The 26279-nt window shown below is 41.7% G+C and overlaps 1 protein-coding gene across 1 annotated transcript in view; it reads left to right on the forward strand.

Moving 5' to 3' along the window:
- The window catches only part of LOC124613629 (sodium channel protein Nach-like), an 85300-nt gene that overhangs the window by 38968 nt on the left and 20053 nt on the right, over positions 1 to 26279 (forward strand). The window contains exon 3 of the mRNA XM_047142343.1: positions 15838 to 16012. Coding sequence (XP_046998299.1) covers positions 15838 to 16012 — 175 coding nt within the window. The remainder of the gene's footprint in view (positions 1 to 15837; positions 16013 to 26279) is intronic.

Consider the following 26279-nt stretch of genomic DNA (forward strand, 5'->3'; position numbering starts at 1 on the left):
TGGTCGTCATCAGAATCGTTAGCAAACCAGCACCAAAAACGATAGTTCAGATATACACTCCTGGAAATTGAAATAAGAACACCGTGAATTCATTGTCCCAGGAAGGGGAAACTTTATTGACACATTCCTGGGGTCAGATACATCACATAATCACACTGACAGAACCACAGGCACATAGACACAGGCAACAGAGCATGCACAATGTCGGCACTAGTACAGTGTATATCCACCTTTCGCAGCAATGCAGGCTGCTATTCTCCCATGGAGACGATCGTAGAGATGCTGGATGTAGTCCTGTGGAACGGCTTGCCATGCCATTTCCACCTGGCGCCTCAGTTGGACCAGCGTTCGTGCTGGACGTGCAGACCGCGTGAGACGACGCTTCATCCAGTCCCAAACATGCTCAAATGCTCAATGGGGGACAGATCCGGAGATCTTGCTGGCCAGGGTAGTTGACTTACACCTTCTAGAGCACGTTGGGTGGCACGGGATACATGCAGACGTGCATTGTCCTGTTGGAACAGCAAGTTCCCTTGCCGGTCTAGGAATGGTAGAACGATGGGTTCGATGACGGTTTGGATGTACCGTGCACTATTCAGTGTCCCCTCGACGATCACCAGTGGTGTACGGCCAGTGTAGGAGATCGCTCCCCACACCATGATGCCGGGTGTTGGCCCTGTGTGCCTCGGTCGTATGCAGTCCTGATTGTGGCGCTCACCTGCACGGCGCCAAACACGCATACGACCATCATTGGCACCAAGGCAGAAGCGACTCTCATCGCTGAAGACGACACGTCTCCATTCGTCCCTCCATTCACGCCTGTCGCGACACCACTGGAGGCTGGCTGCACGATGTTGGGGCGTGAGCGGAAGACGGCCTAACGGTGTGCGGGACCGTAGCCCAGCTTCATGGAGACGGTTGCGAATGGTCCTCGCCGATACCCCAGGAGCAACAGTGTCCCTAATTTGCTGGGAAGTGGCGGTGCGGTCCCCTACGGCACTGCGTAGGATCCTACGGTCTTGGCGTGCATCCGTGCGTCGCTGCGGTCCGGTCCCAGGTCGACGGGCACGTGCACCTTCCGCCGACCACTGGCGACAACATCGATGTACTGTGGAGACCTCACGCCCCACGTGTTGAGCAATTCGGCGGTACGTCCACCCGGCCTCCCGCATGCCCACTATACGCCCTCGCTCAAAGTCCGTCAACTGCACATACGGTTCACGTCCACGCTGTCGCGGCATGCTACCAGTGTTAAAGACTGCGATGGAGCTCCGTATGCCACGGCAAACTGGCTGACACTGACGGCGGCGGTGCACAAATGCTGCGCAGCTAGCGCCATTCGACGGCCAACACCGCGGTTCCTGGTGTGTCCGCTGTGCCGTGCGTGTGATCATTGCTTGTACAGCCCTCTCGCAGTGTCCGGAGCAAGTATGGTGGGTCTGACACACCGGTGTCAATGTGTTCTTTTTTCCATTTCCAGGAGTGTACATGCCGACGTCGCAAGCTGAAGATGAAGAGATAGAGAAGGTATTTGAAGTTACTGAATGGGTAATCCAGTACGTAAAGGGCGACGAAAATGTGATAGTCATAGGGACTTCAGCGCGGATGGAGGAAGGGAGGGAGGGGAAGGAGTAGAAGAAAGGGAGAATAAGGGCTTGGTACTAGGAACGAGAGAGGAGAATGATTAGTTGAGCTCTGCAATAAATTTCGAAATAATAGCGAATATTCTGTTCAAGAATCACAAGAGGTGGAGGAGGCGTAATTGGAAAAGGCCGGGAGATACAGATGGTCAGGCAGAGATTACGAAATCAGATACTGGACTTGAAGGCATATCCCGGAGCAGATATAGCCTCACATTACAATTTAGTAATGATCAAGAGAAGATTGAAGTTGAAGAGGCTAGTCAGGAAGAAGCAATGCGAAAAGAAGTGGGATACGAGAGTACTAAGGAATAAGAGGTTCGATTGAAGTTTTTTAAGGCTATAGATACTGAGCTAAGGAATAGCTCAGTAGGCAGCTCATTCCAAGAGGAATGAGCATCTTTAAAAAGAGCAGTTACAGGAGTTGGAAAGAGAAACATAGATACAAAGAAGGTAACTGCGAAGAGACCATGAGTAAATGAAGAAATGCTTCAGTTGATCGATGAGAGGACGAAATCCAAAAATGTTCAGGGAAATTCAGGAATACAGAAATACAACTAATTTAAGAATGAAATAAATATAAAGCGCAGCGAAGCTAAGGCGAAAATCGTGAATGAAAAAGGTGAAGAAATCAAAAACGAAATGATTGTCGGAAGGACTGACTGAGCATATAGGAAGTCAAAACAGCCTGCGTTGAAAGTAAATGCAAAGGCGGTAACATTAAAAGTGCAATGGAAATTCCACTGTTAAATCAAGAGGAGAGAATGGATAGATGGAAAGAATACACTGAAGGCCCCTATGAGCGGCAAGACTTGTCTGATGACGTGATAGAAGAAGAAACAGGAGTCGATATAGAAGAGATAATGCATTCAGTATTATAATCAGAATTTAAGAGAGCTTTGAAGGACTTAATATCAAATAAGGCCAAAGAGGGTAGATCATATTCCATTATAATTTCTAAAATCATTAGGGAAAATGGCAACAAAACGACTAATCACGTTGGTGTGTGTATGAGTCTGGCGACATACCATCTTACTTTCGGAAAAATATGATCCATAGAATTCCGAAGTCTACAAAAGATGAACAAGTGCGAGAATTATCGCACAATCAGCTTGTCAGCTCATACGTCCAATTTGATGACAAGAGTAATATACAGAAGAATGGAAAAGAAAATTGAGGATGTGTTAGATGACGATCAGTTTGGCTTTAGGAAAGCTAAAGGCACCAGAGAGGCAACTGTGACGTTGCGGTTGATATTCACATAAGACTGAAGAAAACTTAGTACACGTTCATAGGATTTGTCGACCCGGAAAAAGCGCTTGGCAAATGTCAAATGGTGTAAGATACAGGAAATTCTGAGAAAAATATGGGTAAGCTGTAGAGAGATAATATATGTACAAGAACCAAGAGTGGAGGACCAAGCATAAAATACTCGGATTAAAAAGGGTATAAGACAGGGATGTAGTCTTTCGCCTCTACTGTTCAATTTGTATGTCGAAGAAGCAATGACGGAAATAAAAGAAGGGTTCAAGAGTGGAATTAAAATTCAAGGTGAAGGGGTATCAATGATAAGATTCGCTGATGGCATTGCTATCCTCAGCGAAGGTGAGGAAGAATTAGAAGACCTGCTGAATGGAAGGAACAGTCTAATGAGTGCAGAATAGGACTGAGAGTAAATCGAAGAAAGACGAAAGTAATGAGAAGTAGCAGAAATGAGAACAGCGAAACTCAACATCAGGATTGGTGATCACAAAGTAGATGAAGTTAAGGAATTCTGCTGTCTAGGCAGCAAAATAACGCATGACAGACGGAGCAAGGACGACATAAAAAGCACACTATAAATGGCTAAAAGGGCATTTCTTGCCAAGAAGAGTCTGCTAGTATTAAATATAGACCTTACTTCGAGGAGGATTTTTGAAAACGTATGTTTGTAGCACAACACTGTATGGTAGTGAAACACGGCCTGTGGGAAAAGTGGAGAAAAGAGATTCTAAGCATTTGAGATGTGGTGCCACAGAAGAATGTAGATAATTATGTGGACTGATAAGGTAAGGACAGAGGAGGTTCTGCGCAGAATGGGGGAGGAAAGGAGTCATCACCTTTTCCTGGGGCCTTTGCCCACTTCAACGCAGGGTCGAACTCGTTACTATGGATTTGGCGATGTTAGTGTCGGAGGGTGTCCGGATGCCCTCTGGGACGGAATTAGTGTACCCCATCTATCTTCGTCTAGTGTAAGACATGAAATAGTGGGAGCCTTTTCAAATATCTGCGACTCGTGTAACTGAGCCCGGTATTAACCTAGTGGGATGTGGAAAACCGCCTAAAAGCCACATCCGGGCTGGCCGGCATACCAGCCCTCGTCGGCAATCCGCCGGACGGATTCGATACGGGGCCCGCGCGCCTACCCAAGACTAGGAAGCAGCGCATTAGCGCTCTCGGCTAACCTGGTCGATGGAGGAGGAAAGGAGTATATGGAAAATACTGACAAGAAGGAGAAACAGTATAGTAGGGCATCAGTTAAGGCATCAGGGAATAAGTTGCATGGTACTAAGGAGAGCTATAGAGGGTAAAAATTGTAGAGGAAGATGGGTAATGGAATACACCCAGCAAATAATTGAGGACGTAGGTTGCTAGTGGTATTCCGAGATGAAGAGGTTGGCACAGGAGAGGAATTCGTGGCGGGCCGCATCAAACCAGTTAGAAGACTGATAATTAAAAAAAATAGGATGTAGACTATGTGGTATGAACGTATTTGGGTCGGCCCGGAAGACGTGCACGGATAGCCTCATGGCAAGGGGACCGTTCGTGACAAGCGGGAAATACGGGTTCGTGTCCAGATGCTGCTCAAATTTTTTTGTGTCACGAACAGATAGAACACATGCATCTAATACAAATGACGCCAAGTTATTGGCATTCAGAGAATTTTTCTTTTGGATCTGTTCCAAACTGCTGTCAATCATCATTATTGCAAAAAAAATTACTTTTTGTATGTGCATGACAATGCACCCTGTTATAAAGCAGCAACTCTAAGGCAATGGTTTGTAAAGAATAACATTTCTGAAACGGACAGCCCTGCACCAACTCCCGATCTGAACCCAATGGGACCTCTTTTGGATGAGTCAGAATGTGGGCTTTGTTCCAGACCTCAGCGTTCAACGTCACTACCTTTTCTGGTTCCGTCTGCTGAGGAAGAATGCGTTGCCATTCCTCCACAGACATTCAGACACCAGCAGAGTTAAAGCCCTCATAAAGGCGAAGGGTAGACACAGCTCATATTAAGGTCCACTAACAGGTGTCAGGATACTTTTGAGCAGATAATATATAAACAGCGAGTGACTCGTCAGTCGCCTGGACCTGCGAGTCCGTGTGGCCTATATGTGAGTGCCGCCTATTGTCAAATTTCAACACAAGCTGCTCTCTCTGTATTGTGAACATAATGTTCGCCAGCCGGAGTGGCCGAGCGGTTCTAGGCGCTACAGTCTGGAACCGCGTGACCGCTACGGTCGCGGGTTCGAATCCTGCCTCGGGCATGGATGTGTGTGCTGTCCTTAGGTTAGTTAGGTCTAAGTAGTTCTAAGTTCTAGGGGACTGATGACCTCAACAGTTAAGTCCCATAGTGCTCAGAGCCATTTGAATCATTTGAACATAATGTTAGTTTCATTTCAGATCTCACAACGTGTACTATAATTCTGTCAAAAGCTTGCACTTTAGTAATTTTCCTCTATTTAAAGTTGTTTCTAGGTTTCATTGAAGTTTTATGACATAAAAGTTCGTCATGAAGTTTTAGTATAGTAACATATTGATATTCAGTTTATTCTTACGCCTTTGATAGGTGCTTTTATAAACAATTCCGTTACTTGGTTTTTAAACAGATCCTTTAATTAAGAGATAACTTTTAATTAAGTCTTTACTGCTAACTTCGCCTACTCCGCCCACAGACGTCGTTTGCCTGCGCATAAGGAGTGCACCAACTACATAGATAACATTTGCACCTTGTTTTCTATCCAGTGTGAAGAAACTGCTTTGAATCGTTAAGAAAAGTAATTTTCATTGATTTTTTTCATGTAGTTCTTTATGCATAGACATGGCAAAGTCAATTAGAAATTCTTTTCTTTAGCTTTTCTGTACATAACTACAAATAAAAATTACAATCAATAGATAAACCTACAGTAACCGGAACACCAAAACGGAAAACAAAAACGCTACTAACTTACACACCTATCTAATAGTTCTGATGAAGGCCAATAGTGGCCGGAACCACTTAACGATATAGCGCATTTTCTGTCATTGTGTCAAAGAAAACAATAAATGTGCTGTGGCAACTAAGATTTTTATTTTCCCTACATTAGATTTAGCACTTAAATTTATCTGTGTGTGCCCTAATTTCTCTTATTTTATCGTGTTGATGATTTCTCCCTATGTAGGTGGGTGCCAACAGAATGTCTTCGCAGTCGGAGGAGAAAACTGGTGATTGAAATTTCATGAGAAGACCCCGTCGCAACGAAAAACGCCTCTGTTTTAATGATTGCCACTCCAATTCAAGTATCATGTCTGTGGCACTATCTCCCCCATTTCGCTATAATACAAAACGAGCCGCCCTTCTTTGTACTTTTTCGATGTCATGCGTCAGTCCCATCCGGTGCGGATCCCACACCGCACAGCAATACTCCAGAATAGGGCGACAAGCGTCGTGAAAGCAGTCTCTTTAGTAAACCTGTTGCACCTTCTAAGTGTTCTGCTAATGGATCGCAGTCTTTGGTTTCCTCCACCCACAACATTATCTACGTGATCGTTCCAATTTAGGTTATTTGTAATTGTAATTCCTAAGTATTTAGTCGAATTTACAGACTTAGATTTGTGTGACTTACGCGTAATATAAATTTAGAGGATTTCTTTTAGTTTTCATGTGAAAAACTTCACATTTTTCCTTAATAAGGGTAAATTACCACTTTTCGCAACATACTGGTGCCAGCCAGAGTGGCCGAGCGGTTCTAGGCGCTACAGTCTTGAGCCGCATGACCGCTACGGTCGCAGGTTCGAATCTTGCCTCGGGCATGGATGTTTGTGATGTCCTTAGGTTAGATAGGTTTAAGTAGTTCTAAGTTCTAGGGGACTGATGACCACAGAAGTTAAGTCCCATACTGCTCAGAGTCATTTTTGAACCATACTGGTATCTTATGTACATCATTTTGCAATACGGTTTGGCCATCTGGTGACTTTAGAAGACCGTAAATGAAGGAATCATCTGCAAACAATATGATAGGGTTATCAGATTGTCTCCTATATCGTTAACATAGATCGGGAACAATGGAGGGCCTATAATATTTAATTGGGGAACGCCGGATATTACTTCTGTTTTACTCGATGACTTTCCGTCTATTACTACAAAGTGCGACCTTTCTGATAGGAAATCACGAATCCAGTCACAAAACTGAGTAGATATTCCATACGCACGCAGTTTGGATAGAAGACAATTGTGAGGAGCGGTGTCGAAAGCCTCCTGGAAATCTAAAAATATGGAATCAATTTGTCATCGCCTGTCGATAGCACTCATTGCTTCATGAGTATAAAGAGCTCGTCGTGTTTCACAAGAACGAAGTTTTCTGAATCCGTGCTATGTGTCAATAAATCGTTTTCTTCAAGCTACTGCATAATATTCGAATACAGTATATGTTCCAAAACCCTACTGCAAATCGACGTTGATGATATGGGCCTGTAATTCAGTGGATTACTCCTATTTCCATTTTTGGGTATTCGTATGACTTGAGCAATTTTCCAGTCTTTAGGTACGGAACACTCTGTGAGCGAGCGGTTGTATATAATTGCTAAATATGGAGCTATTGTATCACCATACGATGAAAGGAACCTGACTGGTATACCATCTGGCCCGGAGGCCTTGGCTTTATTAAGTGATTTAAGCTGCTTTGCTACACCGAGGATAACTACTTCTATGTTTCTCATCTTGGCAGTTGTTCTTGATTGGAACTCAGGAATATTTCCTTCGACTTCTTTGATGAAGGGGTTTCGGAAAACCGTGTTTAATGACTCTGCTTTAGTGGCACTGTCATCAATGATTTCACCGTTGTTATCGCGCTGTGAAGATATTGATGAAGATATTGGTGTGCTTTATGTATGACCAGAACCTCTTTGGGTTTTCTGCCAGATTCCGAGACAGAGTTTCGTTGTGGAAATTATAAAACCAACTCGCATTGAAGTACGCACTACATTTTGAAGGTCTGCAAAACTTTGCTAATTATGGGGATTTCGCATTCTTTTAAATTTGGCGTGCTTTCTCCGTTGCTTCTGCAAAAGCGATCTGACCCGTTTTGTGCACCATGGGGGATCACTAACATCACTTATTAATTTATGTGGTACATATGTCTCAATTGCCATCAATACTATGTCTCTGAAATCATTCCACATCTCTTCTACGCTTAGAGATCAGATAGGAAGGAGTGGAGACTGTCTCTTAAAAAGGCGTTATGAGCATTTTTATCAGCTTTTTTAAATCAATGTACTTTGCGTTTCTTTTTGATGATCGTAAGTGTTACGGTATTCAGCCTAGCAGCTACTGCCTTGTGGTCGCCAGTCCCTGTATTTGTCACAACACTTACTATTTGTCCAGGATTATTTGTTGCTAAGAGGTCAAGTATGCAACCATTTTCGCTTCGAGTGGGTTCATGAGCTAATTGTTCAAAATAATTTTCTGAGAAAGCATTCAGTACAGTTTCGGATAACGTTTTGTGCCTGCCGCTGGCTTTATACGTATAGTTTTTCTAGCATATCGAAGATAGATTTAAGTCACCGACTATAATTCTATGAGTGGGGTACTTATTTGAAATGAGACTGAAGTTTTCTTTGAACTGTTCAGCAAATATGTCTTCTGAGTCAGAGGTGTAGGTAAAACGATCCAATTAATAGTTTAGTACGACTGTCAGGTATCACCTCTACCCATACTATTTCACATGAACTATCTACTTCAATTTCGCTACAAGGCAAACTACCTCTGACAGCAATAAATACTCCACCACCAACTGTATTTAATCCATCCTTTCTGAACACTGTTAGATCGTTTGAAAAAATTTCGGCTGAACTTATTTTCGGGCTTAGCCAACTTTTCGCACCTATAACTATTTGAGCTTTAGTGCTTTCTATTAGGGCTTGGAGTCCTGGTTCTTTCCCAACGCAGCTACGACAACTTACAACTACAATACCTATCGTTTCTACAACTACCTTACTGTGTTTTACCTGCCCCCAATTAGACGGACGCCCTTTCTGGTGTTTCCCGAGACCCTATTACATAAAAAACGGTCCAGTCCCTTCCACACAGCCCCCGCTGCCCGTGTAGCCGCTTCCTGTGTGTAGTGGGCTCCTGACCTATTAAACAGAACCCGGTAACCCACCACCCGATGGCGCAAGTCGAGGAATCTGCAGCCTACACGGTCACAGAACCGCCTAAGCCTCTGATTCAGACCCTCCACTCGGCTCTGCACGAAAGGCCCACAGTCGGTTCTGTCGACGATGCTGCAGAGATTAATGTTGCAAGGAAGACTGGCAGTCTTTACCAACTGAGGCTAACTGCCCGAAACCAGTGTGAATCTGCTCCGATTGGTACCGACGTGTGCCGCCACCAGCAGTTGGCTGCACCCTGTACTCTTCGTGGCATCCGGAAGCACCCTTTCCACATCCGGAATGACTCCCCCTGGTATGCACAAGGAGTGCACTTGGTTTCCTTCCCCTCCTTGGCAGCCATGTTCCTCAGGGGCCCCATTACGCGCTTAATTTGGAGCTCACAACTACCAGCAAACCCACCCTCTGTGAATGTCCAGCCCTTGCAGGCCGAGAAGCTCCCTCTGGAACAGGATGGATGACTGCATCCGGCTCAAAGGCTATGTCAGCTACAGATAACGGCCGAAACCTGTTCGTCAAACGAACTAGGGAGGCATTACAATCGGCCCCTCGGAAAGTCTTCCACTGCCTGCCAGAATTTGGAATGATCTTCCACTCAACCACAGGTGAGGGATCAACCTCAATGCAGGCAGTGCCGGGGCGGCCACAGCAGTGGACCGATCGGAGGACACATGGGATGTGCTCGACGTCCCTCGCATACCCGCATCCGACTTCCCACAATGATACCCCTTGGAAGCAGCCTCAAGCTGTGTGACAGGAGCCAACACAGCCTGGAGCTGTGAGCGAAGGATCAACAACTCAGCTCACATCTGTATACAGCAATCACAGTTCCTATCCATTACTGGAGTAGCTTACGTTTGAAGCTCGTAAAAATACGAAATAGACGAATGGTGTACTCGCCTGGAACTTGTGGTGCTCTTTCACTGATGGTCTAACTGACACTGAGCTGTTCTAACCAAAACAAACAAAAGCCTTTACGATACGAGGGACGATCCAAGAGTCGATAGTAATGGCAGTAGACTACGCTACACTGTTATTAAAATAAAAGGTTGTGCCTAGTAAGCATTCAAACATGCAAGAAATTACAAAAATAAACTAGTAATTACACAGATAACTGAAAATAAGTCGCTCCTGTTTGCAGCTAGTAAAAATATATAATAAAACAACGGTGTACGGGCCTTACTAGCAGCAGAAACTTGTGGTGCACTCTAATTGACGTTCTTGATTAAACTTCTAATCCTTTTACAGCGTAGGTGTTGTTCGGGTAGTTTAAATTTTTTGATTTTTTTTTAGTATGTCATTAATTAATCATCAGATTCTCGAGCCCGCCTTTGAGGTATCTATGATATTCTGCTGAGGTTTAATTGTTTAAGCCCTCCGATGTATTACTGCTCATTTACAGAAGAATGCTCAATGATTTTGTTTTGCCCAGATGTTGCTGTCACAAAGAATTCCTCCCATCGTTGTCCCGACTTAGCTACTGTTGAGCCTTAGCGAAGATGGGCAGACGTCATTGTTGCTGGCCAGGTACCCTGAGCTTGTGAACCAGCACTGAGAATGTGTTCGCTGGACCAGTGCGTACGGTGGAATTTCTAGATGTTGCGTCCAAGGTTCCACCTGACGCTGCTTCTGGGTGCTGCCAGAGACTGCCGCCATTTCAATATGCTGTAAATAAAAAGTTGTGGTATATCTCGATACGGATGCGACCATCATGATGCTGTAAACAGAACCTGGATTCATCCGAAAAAATGACGTTTTACCATTCGTGCATCCAGGTTCGTCGTTGAGTACACCATCGCAGGCGCTCCTGTCTGTGATGCAGCGTCAAGTGTAACCGCAGCCATGGTCTCCGAGCTGATAGTCCATGCTGCTGCAAACGTCGTCGGACAGTTCGTGCAGATGGTTGTTGTCTTGCAAACGTCCCCTACTGTTGACTCAGGGATCGAGACGTGGCTGCACGATTCGTTACAGCCATGCAGATAAGATGCCTGTCATCTCGACTGCTAGTGATACGAGGCCGTTGGGATCCAGCACGGCGTTCCGTATTACCCTCCTGAACCCACCGATTCCATATGCTGCTAACAGTCACTGGATCTTGACCAGCGCGAGCAGCAATATCTCGATACGATAAACCGCATTCGCGATGGGCGCCAACCTTGTGTGAAAAATGGTTCAAATGGCTCTGAGCACTGTGGGACTTAACATCTATGGTCATCATCCCCTAGAACTTAGAACTACTTAAACCTAACTAACCTAAGGACATCACACAACACCCAGTCAACACGAGGCAGAGAAAATCCCTGACCCCGCCGGGAATCGAATCCGAGAAACCGGGCGTGGGTAGCGAGAACGCTACCGCACGACCATGAGCTGCGGACACTTGTGTGAATGCTCCGAAAAGCTAATCATTTGCATATCACAGCATCGTCTTCCTATTGGTTAAATTTCGCGTCTTTAGCACGTCAACTTCGTTGTGTAGCAATTTTAATGGCCAGTAGTGTAGCTCCTGGCAACAAAACGCAGACAACGCTGTTAGACTACAACTGTGCTAGCAAGTGCCGCACTATTATTGGAAGGTTTAAGTTTTCAATCCCATGTCAGTCAGTGTAAGATTTGTAGCAGTCACTTCTTTCAATTACATTAATGTTTGTTTATTTAGGGTGAAACACTGTAGTTACGAATTGTACTTAATAACATCATCTTTAATCAGAGCACTTTATAAATTTTAAATAGGCTACTGAGTCATAAATAGTGTTGGGGCTTGTGTAATCTTATTCCACGTTAAATAAATAAAATTATAGGCAGACAAGAATACACATCTTTTTGAGTACCACGTTACTAACTCTTCTGCTTGTACTCTTGTGTGAAGTGCGACAACGGATGACATCAGAAGCTGCCATCTAACCTCACGACTTGCTTTATAGGATTTGACTACAGATAGGACATATGTCGTGTTACGAAGGGTATCATCTTGAACATTTGTAAATAAAACTTGAAGATATACTGCACTCAGTGCTGTATCAAACATTTCTGTTAGTTATTTACCTTTTCCGCAAGTTAAGGTTACTTTTGTATAACTAATTTATAAATACCCTGTATTGCACGTTCTGAACATGAAAAATGTCGCCGTCCACTAGATTCCGCGACTGCCCACTTCTGTTCCAAATGCCCACTGACCTAACAGCAAAAGAAAAGTTGCAGCTATGTCAAGCTAACGCACATCACTTCTTTAGACGACATGGAAGTGGCTGCGAAGCAAAGAATCAAAGTGATTAGTGGATACATGTCTATTCATTACCGCCAAAAATGACGAACAGAAGTATTATCAGGCAAGTGATGCTGTTTTTTAGGAATTGCCATAGTATGGTGCTAGTAGATTATGCTCGTAAGTGGTAAACTATCGCAGGAATAGTCTACCCAAAAATCCTGACGAGATTACAGGAGGTCGTCAAGACAAAGCATCGAGGGAAAGCTGTCCAAGGGTGTGTTTGCTCCACGACAACGCCACAGCTCATTCTGCGCGGTGTATGGTCATAAATTTTGGTTGTCTGGGTTATCAAATTTTGCCCGCTCCCGTTCTCTCTTTCAGCGACTAGCTCAGTATCTTTTCCGGAGGCCTTTATATCTCTCCTCTTTGCTACAACAACAACAAATGCACGGATTTCCTAATATTAACAAAACATGAGTCAGAAAATAACGCAAATTCGCCTTTTTCTCGTCAGAGGGAAACTATTAATACTTTCTGTCTCCTACAAATTCGTGTTGGTCTACAAATTAAGTTAAGCGTCACTATAATTGTTTATGTTTTGTTTGTTGCAAACATCTTGTTCTTTAATGTTGCTCGACGTTAGCGTCTTTTCTTGACAATGTACTGTTAAAGGTTTTTTTCCAGCTTCGGATATTGTATTACTCGATTTAATCATGTCGTGCTTCACACCAGAAAGTCAACTTTTTCGCTACATTTACAATAATTTGTATTTCTCGGACGTACTTTCCATCTCATGTGTGGGTACGCTTTCGTATTTCCCCTACAGAAATTGTTACGCTAATGCGATAAACACGGTGCTAAGAAGAAAAATAGAGACAGCCAAAATAAAAGCTCATCAGGAAATTAGGCACAACTCTTATTTTGAAACATTATGTTCTTCCACTTTAACAATTCAATTAGTCAGTACTATGACAATTAGCCAGAGAAAATTCAAAAATTCGCAGTTTAGTTTCAGAATACTACGATATTTTCCTGCAGTTTTGTAGTATCATCGGGAAGAGTACAATAAATGTCCTGAAATTGACAAGAGAGTCGATCGCAGTTCCAGTAACAATGTAAAGACAGCTGCTCCACCAGAAATTCGCGTCAAGCGTAAATGGTATTCTGTTACTGTGGTTGATTAAGGTGGTGAAATACAGAAAGTAGCCTTCAAGCTAATTCCTTTATTATATGGCAGTTTGTTTTGCTTTCAGACCAGTTGATAATGTTCGGCACAAAATCCATCACTCACTAAGAATATATAGAATTGGGAGAGTTAGGCGAATAATTTTCCCCACCACCATCCTAACGAATCTACGTTTTCCTTGAGGTTCTGTCCAGAGAAATGACGGAGAAAATGGTCCTATCATTCGGACATATCTGTCGATTATACACTTACGAAGCACTTCCTTCAGAAAACGTCTGATTGACACTTGCGCTAAAACAAGGGATCACGAATTTACTTGAAACTTTGTACACTTTTAGTAGCCCGTTAGGACCACGTACTATGCAAGTAGTAAGGCGTACTACTCAGGTGATTTCGAGAAAATCGCAAGAGAAGTTTTGCTCGTCAGTGACGTACTGGCGCCTTCCGACCCTGCTCACGACACGGCGGCCTTCCTGTGGTTAGCGTTCAAGCTCCGTAATGGTGGAGCACTGGATGGAGTCGCACTCGTTTCTCTTTAAGTTACACTTTTTCAACGCTAGTCATATTATTGTCTACATATTACATTTGAAAGGTTATACGACGAAGCGAGACGTGTATTTGAATTAATTGTCTTTGAATTTTGCAATGTTATTTCACTGTTTACTAATCTTTATTGTTGCAACAAGTATTATGCCTCTTTTGTTTCTAAAGGTAAGTTAAAAGCTGCATCAAGCGCCTTCAGACTTGTTGGTATTTGATTGTCAATGAACGAGACGTTCCTTCTCGTGAAGGTCTATTAAAATACACTCAATTGCACATCGCAAATTTTTGCAGAGATATATACGAAAATGTTGCGCTACGCATGGTTTGCATCCAAATTGTCGTTAGAAATGGAAAGAAAATTTTCAAAATATCATTGATCTTTGTTTTTCCTTATAACCTCTGAAGATTCCCTGAGCATGCGGGAAAGTGACATCCATTGAATGTAGTAGGTGGCGTTTTAATTTATGTTTTCCGTGTCTATATGGAAAATATCATCCTGCAACCTGTAATGCTGTCAGCACATACGACGATTAATCGTATGTTGCCCTCATATTCTGTCATATTGTAACACATTGTACTACTGAATAAAATTATCTACATCTTTATTTATAGATACGATTCTATACTGTACTACCTTTGTTTTTCAGAAGTACAGTATAATGTTCCTTCGGACAGGCATGCAGGCACTGCGGCGACCACAGTCGTTATGAAGCACATGACATGTATTCGGAGTTGCGAATCTGGAGAATCATCAGGTGAAAATCTGTATCGGATGTTGCATTGTACTTCTGAACATCACAGGTACTGCAACATCACATTTATCCACCGACACCGGGAAAGCGACTTTCAATTAAAATATCCCCCCCCCCCCCCCCTGTACGAGAATATACTTAATAGATGTACGAGTGTACGTTCTAGACATATGGTTGACGTCATATGGAAGTTTGGGTCCAGCCGTGAAGCGTGCTCGGGCAGCCTAATGGTAAAACGGTAAGCGCGAACTCTACGTTCGAATCCCGACACAGCATATATTTTCATCGTCGTCATTGCTTGGAACACCTGATGGCTGTCCATATTAGCAACCGTGAATACATTTCACGTATTTATTTCCGATGCTTGCCTCCTCCTTGAAACCTGTGTCTGGCGATCGAAGCGTTCCGGTGCAAAGCAGTTCTCGGTACTTTACCCGACTACAGGTCCAAAAGGTTTCGGAAATCACGATAGGCATATATTTTCAGTAAAATCTTAAGCATTTAGTCATTTACTTGTAGATACCTACAAATGTAATATTTATAGTGATAATAAAGATTAGCAAACCACCAAATACCACTGGAAATTCAATAAAGGCTCAAGCAAACACGTGTTCTTCATCATATTACTTTTAAAAGTAATATGTATGAAATAATATGACTAGTATTGAAAAATATGAATTTAAAAGAAAGGAAAACAAGAGCGGGACTCGATCCAGCGATCAACCACTTACGGAACTTCAACTCCAATATCATTACCAGTGCCATGTTCTGCCCAGGATCGTAACGCGGCGGTGTATCACTGACGCTTAAAAGTTCTCTTGCCAGTTTTTCGAAATCGTCGAAGTAGTACGCCTTGCTGTGTGCACATTATCTTGTCCTAATGGACCAGAACTGAAAGTGTACGAAGCTTGAAACAAATTCGTGATCGTGGCCTCCCCTTGCGAGTAACTTTCTAGAGCTCTGGCATCCACCGAAAGCTGATCTTAAGCTCTCAACAAATGTTTTTCCTGCTCGAGAAACCTGGCCAGATATTACCTTGATTAAAACCAGTGTTAAAGGTACTGAATCTTTCTCTAAAACTTTTCGCCTATCTCGCAGGTACCTGAACTTGTCAGAAGCAGACGATGTGACGCGCCAGAAGCTGTACCACGTGATGGCGGCGCTGGCGCTGGTGGAGTTCCCCTACTACTACATGGTGCCTCTCTCCTTGGAGAAGGCCGGCGACCTCGTGGACAAGCTCAATGACATAAACATCACGCGCTTCATGATGCAGGTTTGTGCACTTCAAAATTCATAGTTTTTCGAGAAGAAGTTTCAAAGCACTGCTTTCAGTTAGTACAAATACACGAAATGGTTACGCCCTTTTAGACCGTTTACAATACGGTAAAAACAAAGGCTGAAATTTGTGCTTTGTGATATTATTGGATTTCAGACATTTTGCATATGAGAAAAAGACAGCCATCGAGCCGTAGTTTGTAATGATACTAAGCATGACAACGCGAGAGTAAAGAAACGAAATCTGTTTATAACGCGCGCCTATACCAAGACGCGCGGCCAGAGTTTAAAAGGTACTTTTAAACACTATGACTCGCTGGGCGCAGATATTTAAAATCATTGCCGCAGCGCTTGATAGCAAGAAGCTGCGAAACAGAAGAAAGAACAATTTATCATTTGTTAGAAAAATTCTAGAGTCTTTATAGTTAGTTGTACTTCTAGTCGCCGATATGTTAACATGTGCTTGATTACCTTTGATGTTTGGTCGCCGACTTGTTAAGACGTGTTGTGTAGCACCGCTACAAGTTATATTTCATTTAGTGTGAAAAACCGCGTTATCACCAAGAAAAAAAGACCCTTTTGTAAACCTTGTGACGATAAAAAATACTTACGCGCACGCCAGGACATTTAATTTTTACAAAATATCACACATACAAAAGCAGCCATTGTTGGACTGCTCCATGCACGAGAAAAACATAAAAATGTAAGTTTTGTATTCATTGTAAATTTGTTAATGTTTATAGTTTAACGCCTTTGTTCTTTGAGAATATATTGATGCTTCACTGCACAGAAAATCTATGCTTATTCTTTTCTTTAAATTAACCACAAATAATGTTTATGTTTAAATGAACTTTGTTATAGGTTCGCTCTTTATCGCGGTGTCTCGATTCTATTTGGGAGACCATTAATGTGTTCAATTTCCGATCTGACAACTGTTTTTTACAAAATTTCACTGTTTTGCATTCATTTCCAATTTTTTTTTTATTATTCAAATAGTTCCCTTAGGTAATTTCATTGAAGAGTCTGACTGCGTGAAAGCAATCCGGGTTAAGAGGTCATTTGAGAAACTATTTTCGCGCAATCAATCTGTACGTCTCCTGAACACAATCGAGAACCAACGCATCGGCTATCATTCATTAATTTTTCTCTCTTTCCAAGTCGTACCTAAAAACGGCCAAGGAGAACTGCCGTGAGTACGCAATCTAGCGTTAAAGGTTGCATTCTTTATCTTGTCGGCAAACATTGCCATAAATTATCATCATCAGTGTTATATTTGGTTAAATGTGAAAAGCAAAACCTTTTAACGCTAGAGCTTCCTTTAGAAGAATTAAAAACCACACGGCGGAACAGAACTGCAACTAGGGACTGGTTATTCGTGTCCCGACTGACTGAGTCACTCACTCACTGTGTCACCATCGACCAATTCAACCACTGAGGATAGAAACTTGATATTTACAGAGGATTTTGATTTTATACTGTAGGCGTCGGTTAAAAAGGTATTTTTCGAAATTCCATCCCTAAGTCGGTGAAATAGGGGATGAAAGGTTTTCTTGAAAACATGTCACTATTAATGCAATTTTGAAATTAGACCTACAAAAATCGGTATCTGGTTTCTCGGTCAGAAATAAAGAAATATTGTTTCAGCATATTTCTGAAATTTAACCCATATGGAGGTAAAACAGTGGGTGAAAGTTTAAAAAAAGTCATTATTAAAGAACTATTAAGTATTTGTGAAGCTAAATCTATGAAAATTGGTATTCGACTTCTCTGTTGGAAACAACAAAAAAAAAAAAAAAAAACGTGTTTCAGTGTTATTTGGAAATTCAACCCCTAATGGGGTGTTTTACGAATTAATTCTGTCAGAGACAGCAAAGGACTTGGAAGAGCAGTTGAACGGAATGGACAGTGTCTTGAAAGGAGGATATAAGCTGAACATCAACAAAAGCAAAACGAGGATAATGGAATGTAGTCGAATTAAGTCGGGTGATGCTGAGGGAATTAGATTAGGAACTGACACACTTAAAGTAGTAAAGGAGTTTTGCTATTTGGGGAGTAAAATAACTGACGATGGTTGAAGTAGAGAGGATATAAAATGTAGACTGGCAATGGCAAGGAAAGCGTTTCTGAAGAATAGAAATTTGTTAACATCGAGTATAAATTTAAGTGTCAGGAAGTCGTTTCTGGAATTATTTTTATGGAGTATAGCCATGTATGGAAGTGAAACATGGACGATAAATAGTTTGGACAAGAAGAGAATAGAAGCTTTTGAAATGTGGTGCTACAGAAGAATGCTGAAGATTAGATGGGTAGATTACGTAACTAATGAGGGGGTACTGAATAGAATTGGGAAGAAGAGGAGTTTGTGGCACAACTTGACTAGAAGTAGGGACCAGTTGATAGGATATGTTCTGAGGCATCAAGGGATCACAGTTTTAGCATTGGAGGGCAGCGTGGTGGATAAAAATAGTAGAGGGAGACCAAGAGATGAATACACTAAGCGGATTCAGAAGGATGTAGGTTGTTGTAAGTACTGGGAGATGAAGAAGCTTGCACAGGATAGAGTAGCATGAAGAGCTGCATCAAATCAGTCTCAGGACTGAAGACAACAACAACAACATGAATTATTTCTTTGTGAAATCATTTTTAAAGCTAATGAAAATTTTAATTTCGCTTCTTGGTTAGAAATAAAGAATACGTGTTTCACAGTTTTTGGAATCTGAACTCCTATGGGGGTGAAATAGGGGAAGAAAGTTTTTGTGGTAAAATTCCATTATACAAGCATTTTTGAAGATAATACTATGATAATTTGTATTTGGCTTCTCTGTGAGTTTGGATACTCAACGCTTAAGGAGGTGAATTACAGGTTGAAACGTTTTATGAAAATATTTCATTTTGAAACCATATTTTAGCTATATATATGACAATTGGTATTTGTCTTCCCAGTTACAAACGAAAAAAAATACGTGTTCCGCTTTTCTAGGAAATTCAACCCCTAAGGGGGTGGAATAGGGTGAGAGTGACTCAGTGACTCATCGTCGGCCAACCTAAACAGCTAAGGATAGAAACTTGAAATCTGAAGAACGTGTGGATCTTATACTGTTAGGGGATGAAGTTTCTAAGGATGTACCACCACAAGAATGCAAGAAGCGCGATTAACAAAAATCTTGGACTCCAGCTACCAGAATCACTTTTTGGGCAGAAGTACATTAATTAAAGACCATGCTTCTATGACCTTACATTGTGTGAAAAGTTTAGAAGGTGTTGCGATTTATGAAAATAAAATTTCGAGTGCAGAAAAAAAGGGAAAAAAACTGTGCAGACCATACAGTCTATTCGAGCTAAGCAGCGGACGCAAAACTAGTACAGTCTAAGAGTGCTAGGCGTAGAGCGTACCGAGAGAGTTTTCACCGGGAATGGGAATTACAAGAAGTAGTCAGCGGGCAGCCGAGGCTATGAATAGGTCCTTGAAGCGCATTCTGACAGTAACATTTCGAAACAAATGCTGCCCCATCATCCATTAAAAGATACATGTACGAAAAGTAAAAATGTTCAGTATTCTTTGCAACTGTCTACCTGCATACTACATACGTTTCGCTGAATTTCTCTCAGACTCAACAATGATATGCGTATTTTCTGTGCATCTGGTCTTAATTTTATGGAAAACCTGACTTGGCGCGCTGGCGAAACATTATTTCAGTCCTGAATATGAATTTTTCGAGCATCTTGTAATGCCTTCTGTATTTCGTTGTAGAATGTGGCGTGTTACGTTTACTGTTGGTCTTAATTTATGGGTGAACTGCAGACTGTATCGGCTACAAGCAGAAGTGTGACTACTTTAATTCTCGTCTTGGCTGCTTTGACGATTTCTTCGGACTCATTACATACCCAGCTCCATCTTTTTCAGTATCTATTTGTGTCTGCGGCCGACTTTTAAAGGGGAGCGAACATCCAGTGAAATGGGGCTAAAGCTCACGAAATCAAATGTAATTTCTGTTCCATGTGTTTTTGTAAAATTATGCCCAATAGCGTCTTTGGATTAGTGTAACAACTCTTATTTATGTGAATTCCATGAAACAGAATGCACCCTCTTACACTGAAGTTCCCCTATTATAAACAGCAGCTACATTACTACTGGCGGCGACAATGTTAAAATACAAACAAGGACTGAAACCTATGAACAACTGACTCATATGGCAGGGCCTAAGTGCAGTGTGATGGGGAGCGGGCAGAACGCTCGATGACACCATATCACGAGCTGAGGCTGTAATGTCCTGAGTATCAGTTCGGGGCTCAGCGGTGTGTACTAATGTTCTGCAGAGATGAGACAAACATCAGGGTTGGATGCATTACTATCCGATTTGATACTGGTAAGAGCCGACCGGTGTGGGCGTGCGGTTCTAGGCGCGACAGTCTGGAACCGCATGACCGCTACGGTCGCAGGTTCGAATCCTGCCTCGGTCATGGATGTGTGTGATGTCCTTAGGTTAGTTAGGTTTAAGTAGTTCTAAGTTCTAGGGGACTGATGACCTCAGATGTTGAGTCCCATAGTGCTCAGAGCCATTTGAACCATTTGATACTGGTAAGAAATACATTTCTGAAGGTCGATTTATTCTGTGTAACGAAAGTTCGAAGTATTGTAGCGAAACAGAGAAAATCGTTTGGAGAATTTAGTGCATTTTATGAGAGTTTTCAATCAGATTCCATGAATTCAGTAATATATTTGTGTCTAAATTTGACTGTATGTTGAAAAATATTGATGCACACTTGAGAGTAACATGCGCCAATTTCTATGTAACTGTGTCGCCAGAGGAAAAACTTGCAGCTACCTTGATGCAAGTACAACTGAATTCAATAATTTTTTCCGTTTCTTTAAAATTCTATATCAAACGAAAATAGCATTAAAAATTTTAAACGATTGTATTTAACGTCACTAGTAGCGAAAACTGTGTACGGATTGTTTATGAACTACTTTTGTCAGAGCAGAATGACAGAATATAAATAAGTACAGCGCATCACAAAAGTATTCGATCATCCTCATTGTTCTTGAAATGTGAAGATTTCTTCGAACACTTGAGGCCCACGAGAAGTAATTGCCAGTCCATTCTGTAGTGTGAATATTGTCTGACAATGTACCACAAGCAGGTCTCTGTGTAATACAATTAACTACGTGCAATGTATATTTGCATTAAAAGACACCACAACATGCAGTTACTTTATTATTCGCGCACATGTCGTATAGGCAGCGGTGGTGCTAGCTGTAGACCGAGCAGGCTCATTGTGTGCGGCGTTTCCGTGTTGTTAATACGCTTTGTGTACAGTACGATGCTTTTAAGTAGTTCTCAGTTCTAGGGGACTGATAACCTTAGATGTTAAGTCCTATAGTGCTCAGAGTCATTTGAAGCCATTTAATCCCCCTCGTTCTCGAACGTGTCTCCTACAGAAAAACAAAACTACTCAGCGCGACAACGAAGCAGCTAATTCATATTGAGACCGGAATTGTTCCTGTAGCAAGGATAGAATTCCAGTGGGTATGGGTGACGATGGGCTGAGAGGCAACACACCAAAATTTGGACATCTCTAAAACATCAGACTATTAGCACATTTCAAGGAAGTTTGAACACTTTACCTACTCCCCTAAGTGAATCTGCATTCAGAAATTTCCAAGCTTCTTTAACACAAATAAAACACTGGAGCAAGCTAAACACAGATGATCGTAACTTCAGTCATGCTTCAGCTATTAGCATATAACCTGTTACACTTATCTAGAAATTTATTCAAATGGAATATACATAAAGCTCCAATAACAGATCTGCTACGTTTCTCTCTTTCTATACCAAACTTCGTCAGCTATACGTTCGTCAGAAACTTTACATTCATTCAGATGCCCCAAAAACTGATACTATATCAGATATCATGTCACAGAGAAATGTTTCACCGATGTCACCGCCCGATCCGCGAACTTCAGGTAAGCTCCGCAACTCGGCCACGATCCCGCTTTGGTCCTTACACCTAACGACCAACTCCTAACGCAGCTGATCTTTCTGGAGATCCGCAAAGCCGGTCATCTCCCTTGCTGCCATCCAAAAAACAATGGACACAAGTAGCAACTGCGAATACTACCCACCTGTTACAGTATAACTGCAAGACTCAATTTAAAAAAAACAATTTAAAAAAATTATTTCTTTAGTCCAGTAAGTATCCCCTCTCACCAACCCAGAACCACGCTTTGCCACTAGGGTGTAGCAGGGATAGAATCCTAATGGGTGTGAGTGGTGAATGGTTGAGACGGAATAAACCAAAATTTAGACATCAATATAAACACTTATTAAAATCCGACCATCAGCACATTTCAAGAACTTGCTCCCCTAAGTGAATTTGCATTTGGAAATTACCAGACTTCTAGCAAAATTGAAATACTGGAGCAAGCCAAACACAAATGATCTTAACTTCAATTATGCTTCAGCAACTGGCGTATAACCTGTTACACTTACCTAGACATTTACTCAAATGGAATATACATAAAACTCCAATAACAGATCTACCACATTTCTCTCTTTCTCTGACAAACCTCTTTACAATCACTCAGATTCCTCAAAAAATTAAATAATTGAAACTAAAGCAGAAACATTTGGAACAGAGAACATTTCTTTCACGTTTAGTTAAGGTAGCAAATCCCGGTCCTTGTTGTCCAACAAACACACTTACTTTTCCCCTTACTGACAACAAGGTAATGGGTACAACTAGTGACACCGGGCTAGTTCAGGTCGCACTTAAGGCAGTCAAAAGCGCAACGGAATGTCGCGATTAAACGAAGAACAAATAAGCAGATATAAGTCGACTGACAGGAAAGTTGTGAAACGGCCACAAGCCACCAACAATTTTTAAGAGGCAACCTGCCAATGAATATCTGTCAACAATATAGAGTGTGGTGTCAATCCACGCAATTACAAGCACTTCCTAGCACACACTCAGCGCGCCTTCGGCTCTAAATTTAACATAAATAAAAACAACTCCTTAAACTAAACAAAGCCAATTATAAAAAAAAATGACATTTGACATCCACGAATACGAAGTGCCCAGACTGACCCCTTGCCTGAAGTTTAATCGCACAAGATAAGCACTGCTCAAATACAGTTGGCCTTGCATTCATTCACTTTCCGATGCCAAATGTAAATGCAGAAATTCTACAAACTCCGCAATTCGTATTCCACACCTCCTTACAACACACAGTATCGCGTTTACTCCGGTCAGTTATCTGCTAATACTGACAAAAGCCCCGTGAAGATTCCATCACAGCACCACTGCTCTGTAACCCGATCAACACATCCTCCCCTCGGTTGTCAAAACTCAAGACCAATAGATCACCTTGCAGGAAATTTAAGCGGTGGCGTGGAGTGTGACTTTGTCAACGGCACAGTACTTCCAGTATAGAAGAGCATTGTTTAAAACGTGATGAAGAGTCGGTTGGTGGGTCAAAGGGAGTACTGTCTTCTTTTGTCAAAAGGGATACAAAACAAATTTACATTTACTTTTATTTTGGGTGAACATGTTAAGGAAAAGAAAAATGAATGCAGATATAAAAAATGGCTAAATATTATGGAACAACTTAAGACAGCACTCCCGATGAAAGTAGAATTGACCAGATGAGCTAAATAATTAACTACGTCAACATAGAAAACAATATTGTGAAAGTTCGAGATTTTTTTTTTTTTTTTTTTTTTTTTTTTACCCGACGCTACGCTCAGTCCCTGTGCAAATCATTCCTTAAATCTTTATGGAGTTCACGAATTCTGTGTTCCCTCTGGTGTCTCCTGTTCTCGAACTGTAGAGAAATTATGTTCAAACTCCAAGTTATCTAAATCTAGATGAGATTTTTTGTTGTTGGAAGATATTAACATTCATCCAAGGCAAGCCGTGGTACAAAATCTGCAGCAAGCATTACTCTTCCCAGCTATATATGATTTTACATTTTTGATCTAAATTAGTTTTTGGCACACGATACTGGAGGAAATAAATTTAGTCCGAATAATACATATAGTATTATAATTAGGGAAGAACATAACAAACAGTCGAGTATCAATCTTTATTTTATTTCAGATCTAGGTGTATTTCAGCTACAGTATAGTCATCAGTGCGTTTAATAGCGAGTCATATAAACCCAATAAACTTGTATATGCACATGTTGTTAAAACTACCTTAAACTGTCCATGGCTCACTCTAGTGTGAACTAAGCTATAAGCAGTTTAAAGTAGTTTCAACAATATGTCCATTTCAAGATTTCTTCGTCTATATGAGTCACTATTAAATTCACTGATGAAGAGGCTATACTGTAACTGCAATATGGATAGATCTGCAATAAAATCCAGATTGACACGCGACAGTCTGCTGTGTTCATCCCCAATTATAATAATTTCATAATCGCTCAGCACAACGATTCCAAATGGAATCCAACCTGATGAATATCAAGTCTCCAAAAAGAACTTTGGATAAAGGACTGGGTGAAGGACTCGCCAAACTAAAAACACTGATTGCACTTTTGATGAAGAGCGAACTACAATCACACACATTGCTGTATCTTTTGGCACAAAAATGTAATGATGTGGACATTAATAATGATCAACCAGTGTAAGTAGGCTGTTTATGTTTTCTTATTGGCAACGTTACGTAGCGCTCTGTATGAAAATCACTGGCTGTGCTATGTGCAGTCTGTGGCTAGTTTGCATTGTTGTCTGCCATTGTAGTGTTGGGCAGCTGGATGCGAACAGCGGGTAGCGTTGCGCAGTTGGAGGTGAGCCGCCAGCAGTGGTGGATGTGGGGAGAGAAATGGCGGAGTGTAGAGATTTTTGAAAGTCAGATTGCGTTGCGCTAAAAAATATTGTGTGTCAGTTTAAGGACAGTCAAGTATAATTATTCTAAGGGGACGTTTCACCAGAAAGACATCAAACAATGTCGAGTGAACTAGCTCATGACGCCGGACTATGACTTCAAGAGGTAGTTCGTCGATCAGTGTTTCGATGGATACACCGATTTCTACAACCATTGTTACAACGAAACATGGCCACGAAAGAAATCAACTAAAATTTCTAAAACATTGATATATAATTTATGCTCCAAGCTTTCGATTACACTTCGGCTGTAGCATTGCGGACTCTGGTAGAAATGCACTGTTAGGGAGCAGGTGATGAAAGAACTAAACAGGAATCGTACCCATCTACGAGCAGCCGATACGAATGCTAACGTTGCTGCTGGATGAACAGCCCAAACAATCCTTCAGTTCATAATTAAATGGGACTTGATTGAATCATTATCCTGTACATCACTTATACTTTATGGTCATTTGTATCTGAGTTGCATCATGCGAGGGAACATTTTCTCAACTAAAACTAATAAAAAAAGTAACGTAGCTCTACGATGAATCAAGAACGACTAGCCAATCTGATTATTTTATCAACTAAAAGAAAAGTTTCAAATGAAATAGATTTCAACAACGTTATTGAGAATTTCTGTAAAAATAAAGGCACGAAAACATGACTCTAATAATATCAGTAATAACTACTATCTCGTAGTAAGGTCACGAAACTGATGTAATTGCACAAGATTTGCTTGCAGGCATATAAAACAAAATGTAATTTTACTATTCTATTCTTTATATTTCTTTGCACTGTATCATATGATAGCTTTGCTAAATTCTGTTTCTGATTCTTAGTATCTCACGTATGTCTTTAAGTTTGTGTAGTTTACTTACTAGAGTGTACACACATTATAAATACTTGGTCTTTTTGTCAGACGTTTGCCGGCCGGAGTGGCCGAGCGGTTCTAGGCACTAAAGTCCGGAACTGCGCGACCACTACGGTCGCAGGTTCGAATCCTGCCTCGGGCATGGATGTGTGTGATGTCCTTAGGTTAGTTACATTTAAGTAGTTCTAAGTTCTAGGGGACTGATGACCCAGAAGTTAAGCCATTTGAACCATTTGTCAGACGTTTCAGCTATATTAATAATTTTTTTAATGTGCGCTACAAACACATCAGTTTCCAAGCATACCGGTGGAGGGGGGGGGGGGGGGGGGGCTCATTTAGTTTCGTTGCCCCGGGCCTCCGACGTGCTTAGACCGCCACTGCTCCCATGTTGTCCATGGCAAGAAGTTCTTGTCTTATGGCGTACCATTCCTTCACCGGCGTCGCTGACAATTGCTGGATGCAGTGGATGTGCTGCAGTACATCGCACCAACGCTTCAGAACGCGTGTTCGATATGATTTAAGTCGGG

Source organism: Schistocerca americana, chromosome 4 (genome assembly GCF_021461395.2).
Source record: "Schistocerca americana isolate TAMUIC-IGC-003095 chromosome 4, iqSchAmer2.1, whole genome shotgun sequence".
NCBI lineage: Eukaryota > Metazoa > Arthropoda > Insecta > Orthoptera > Acrididae > Schistocerca > Schistocerca americana.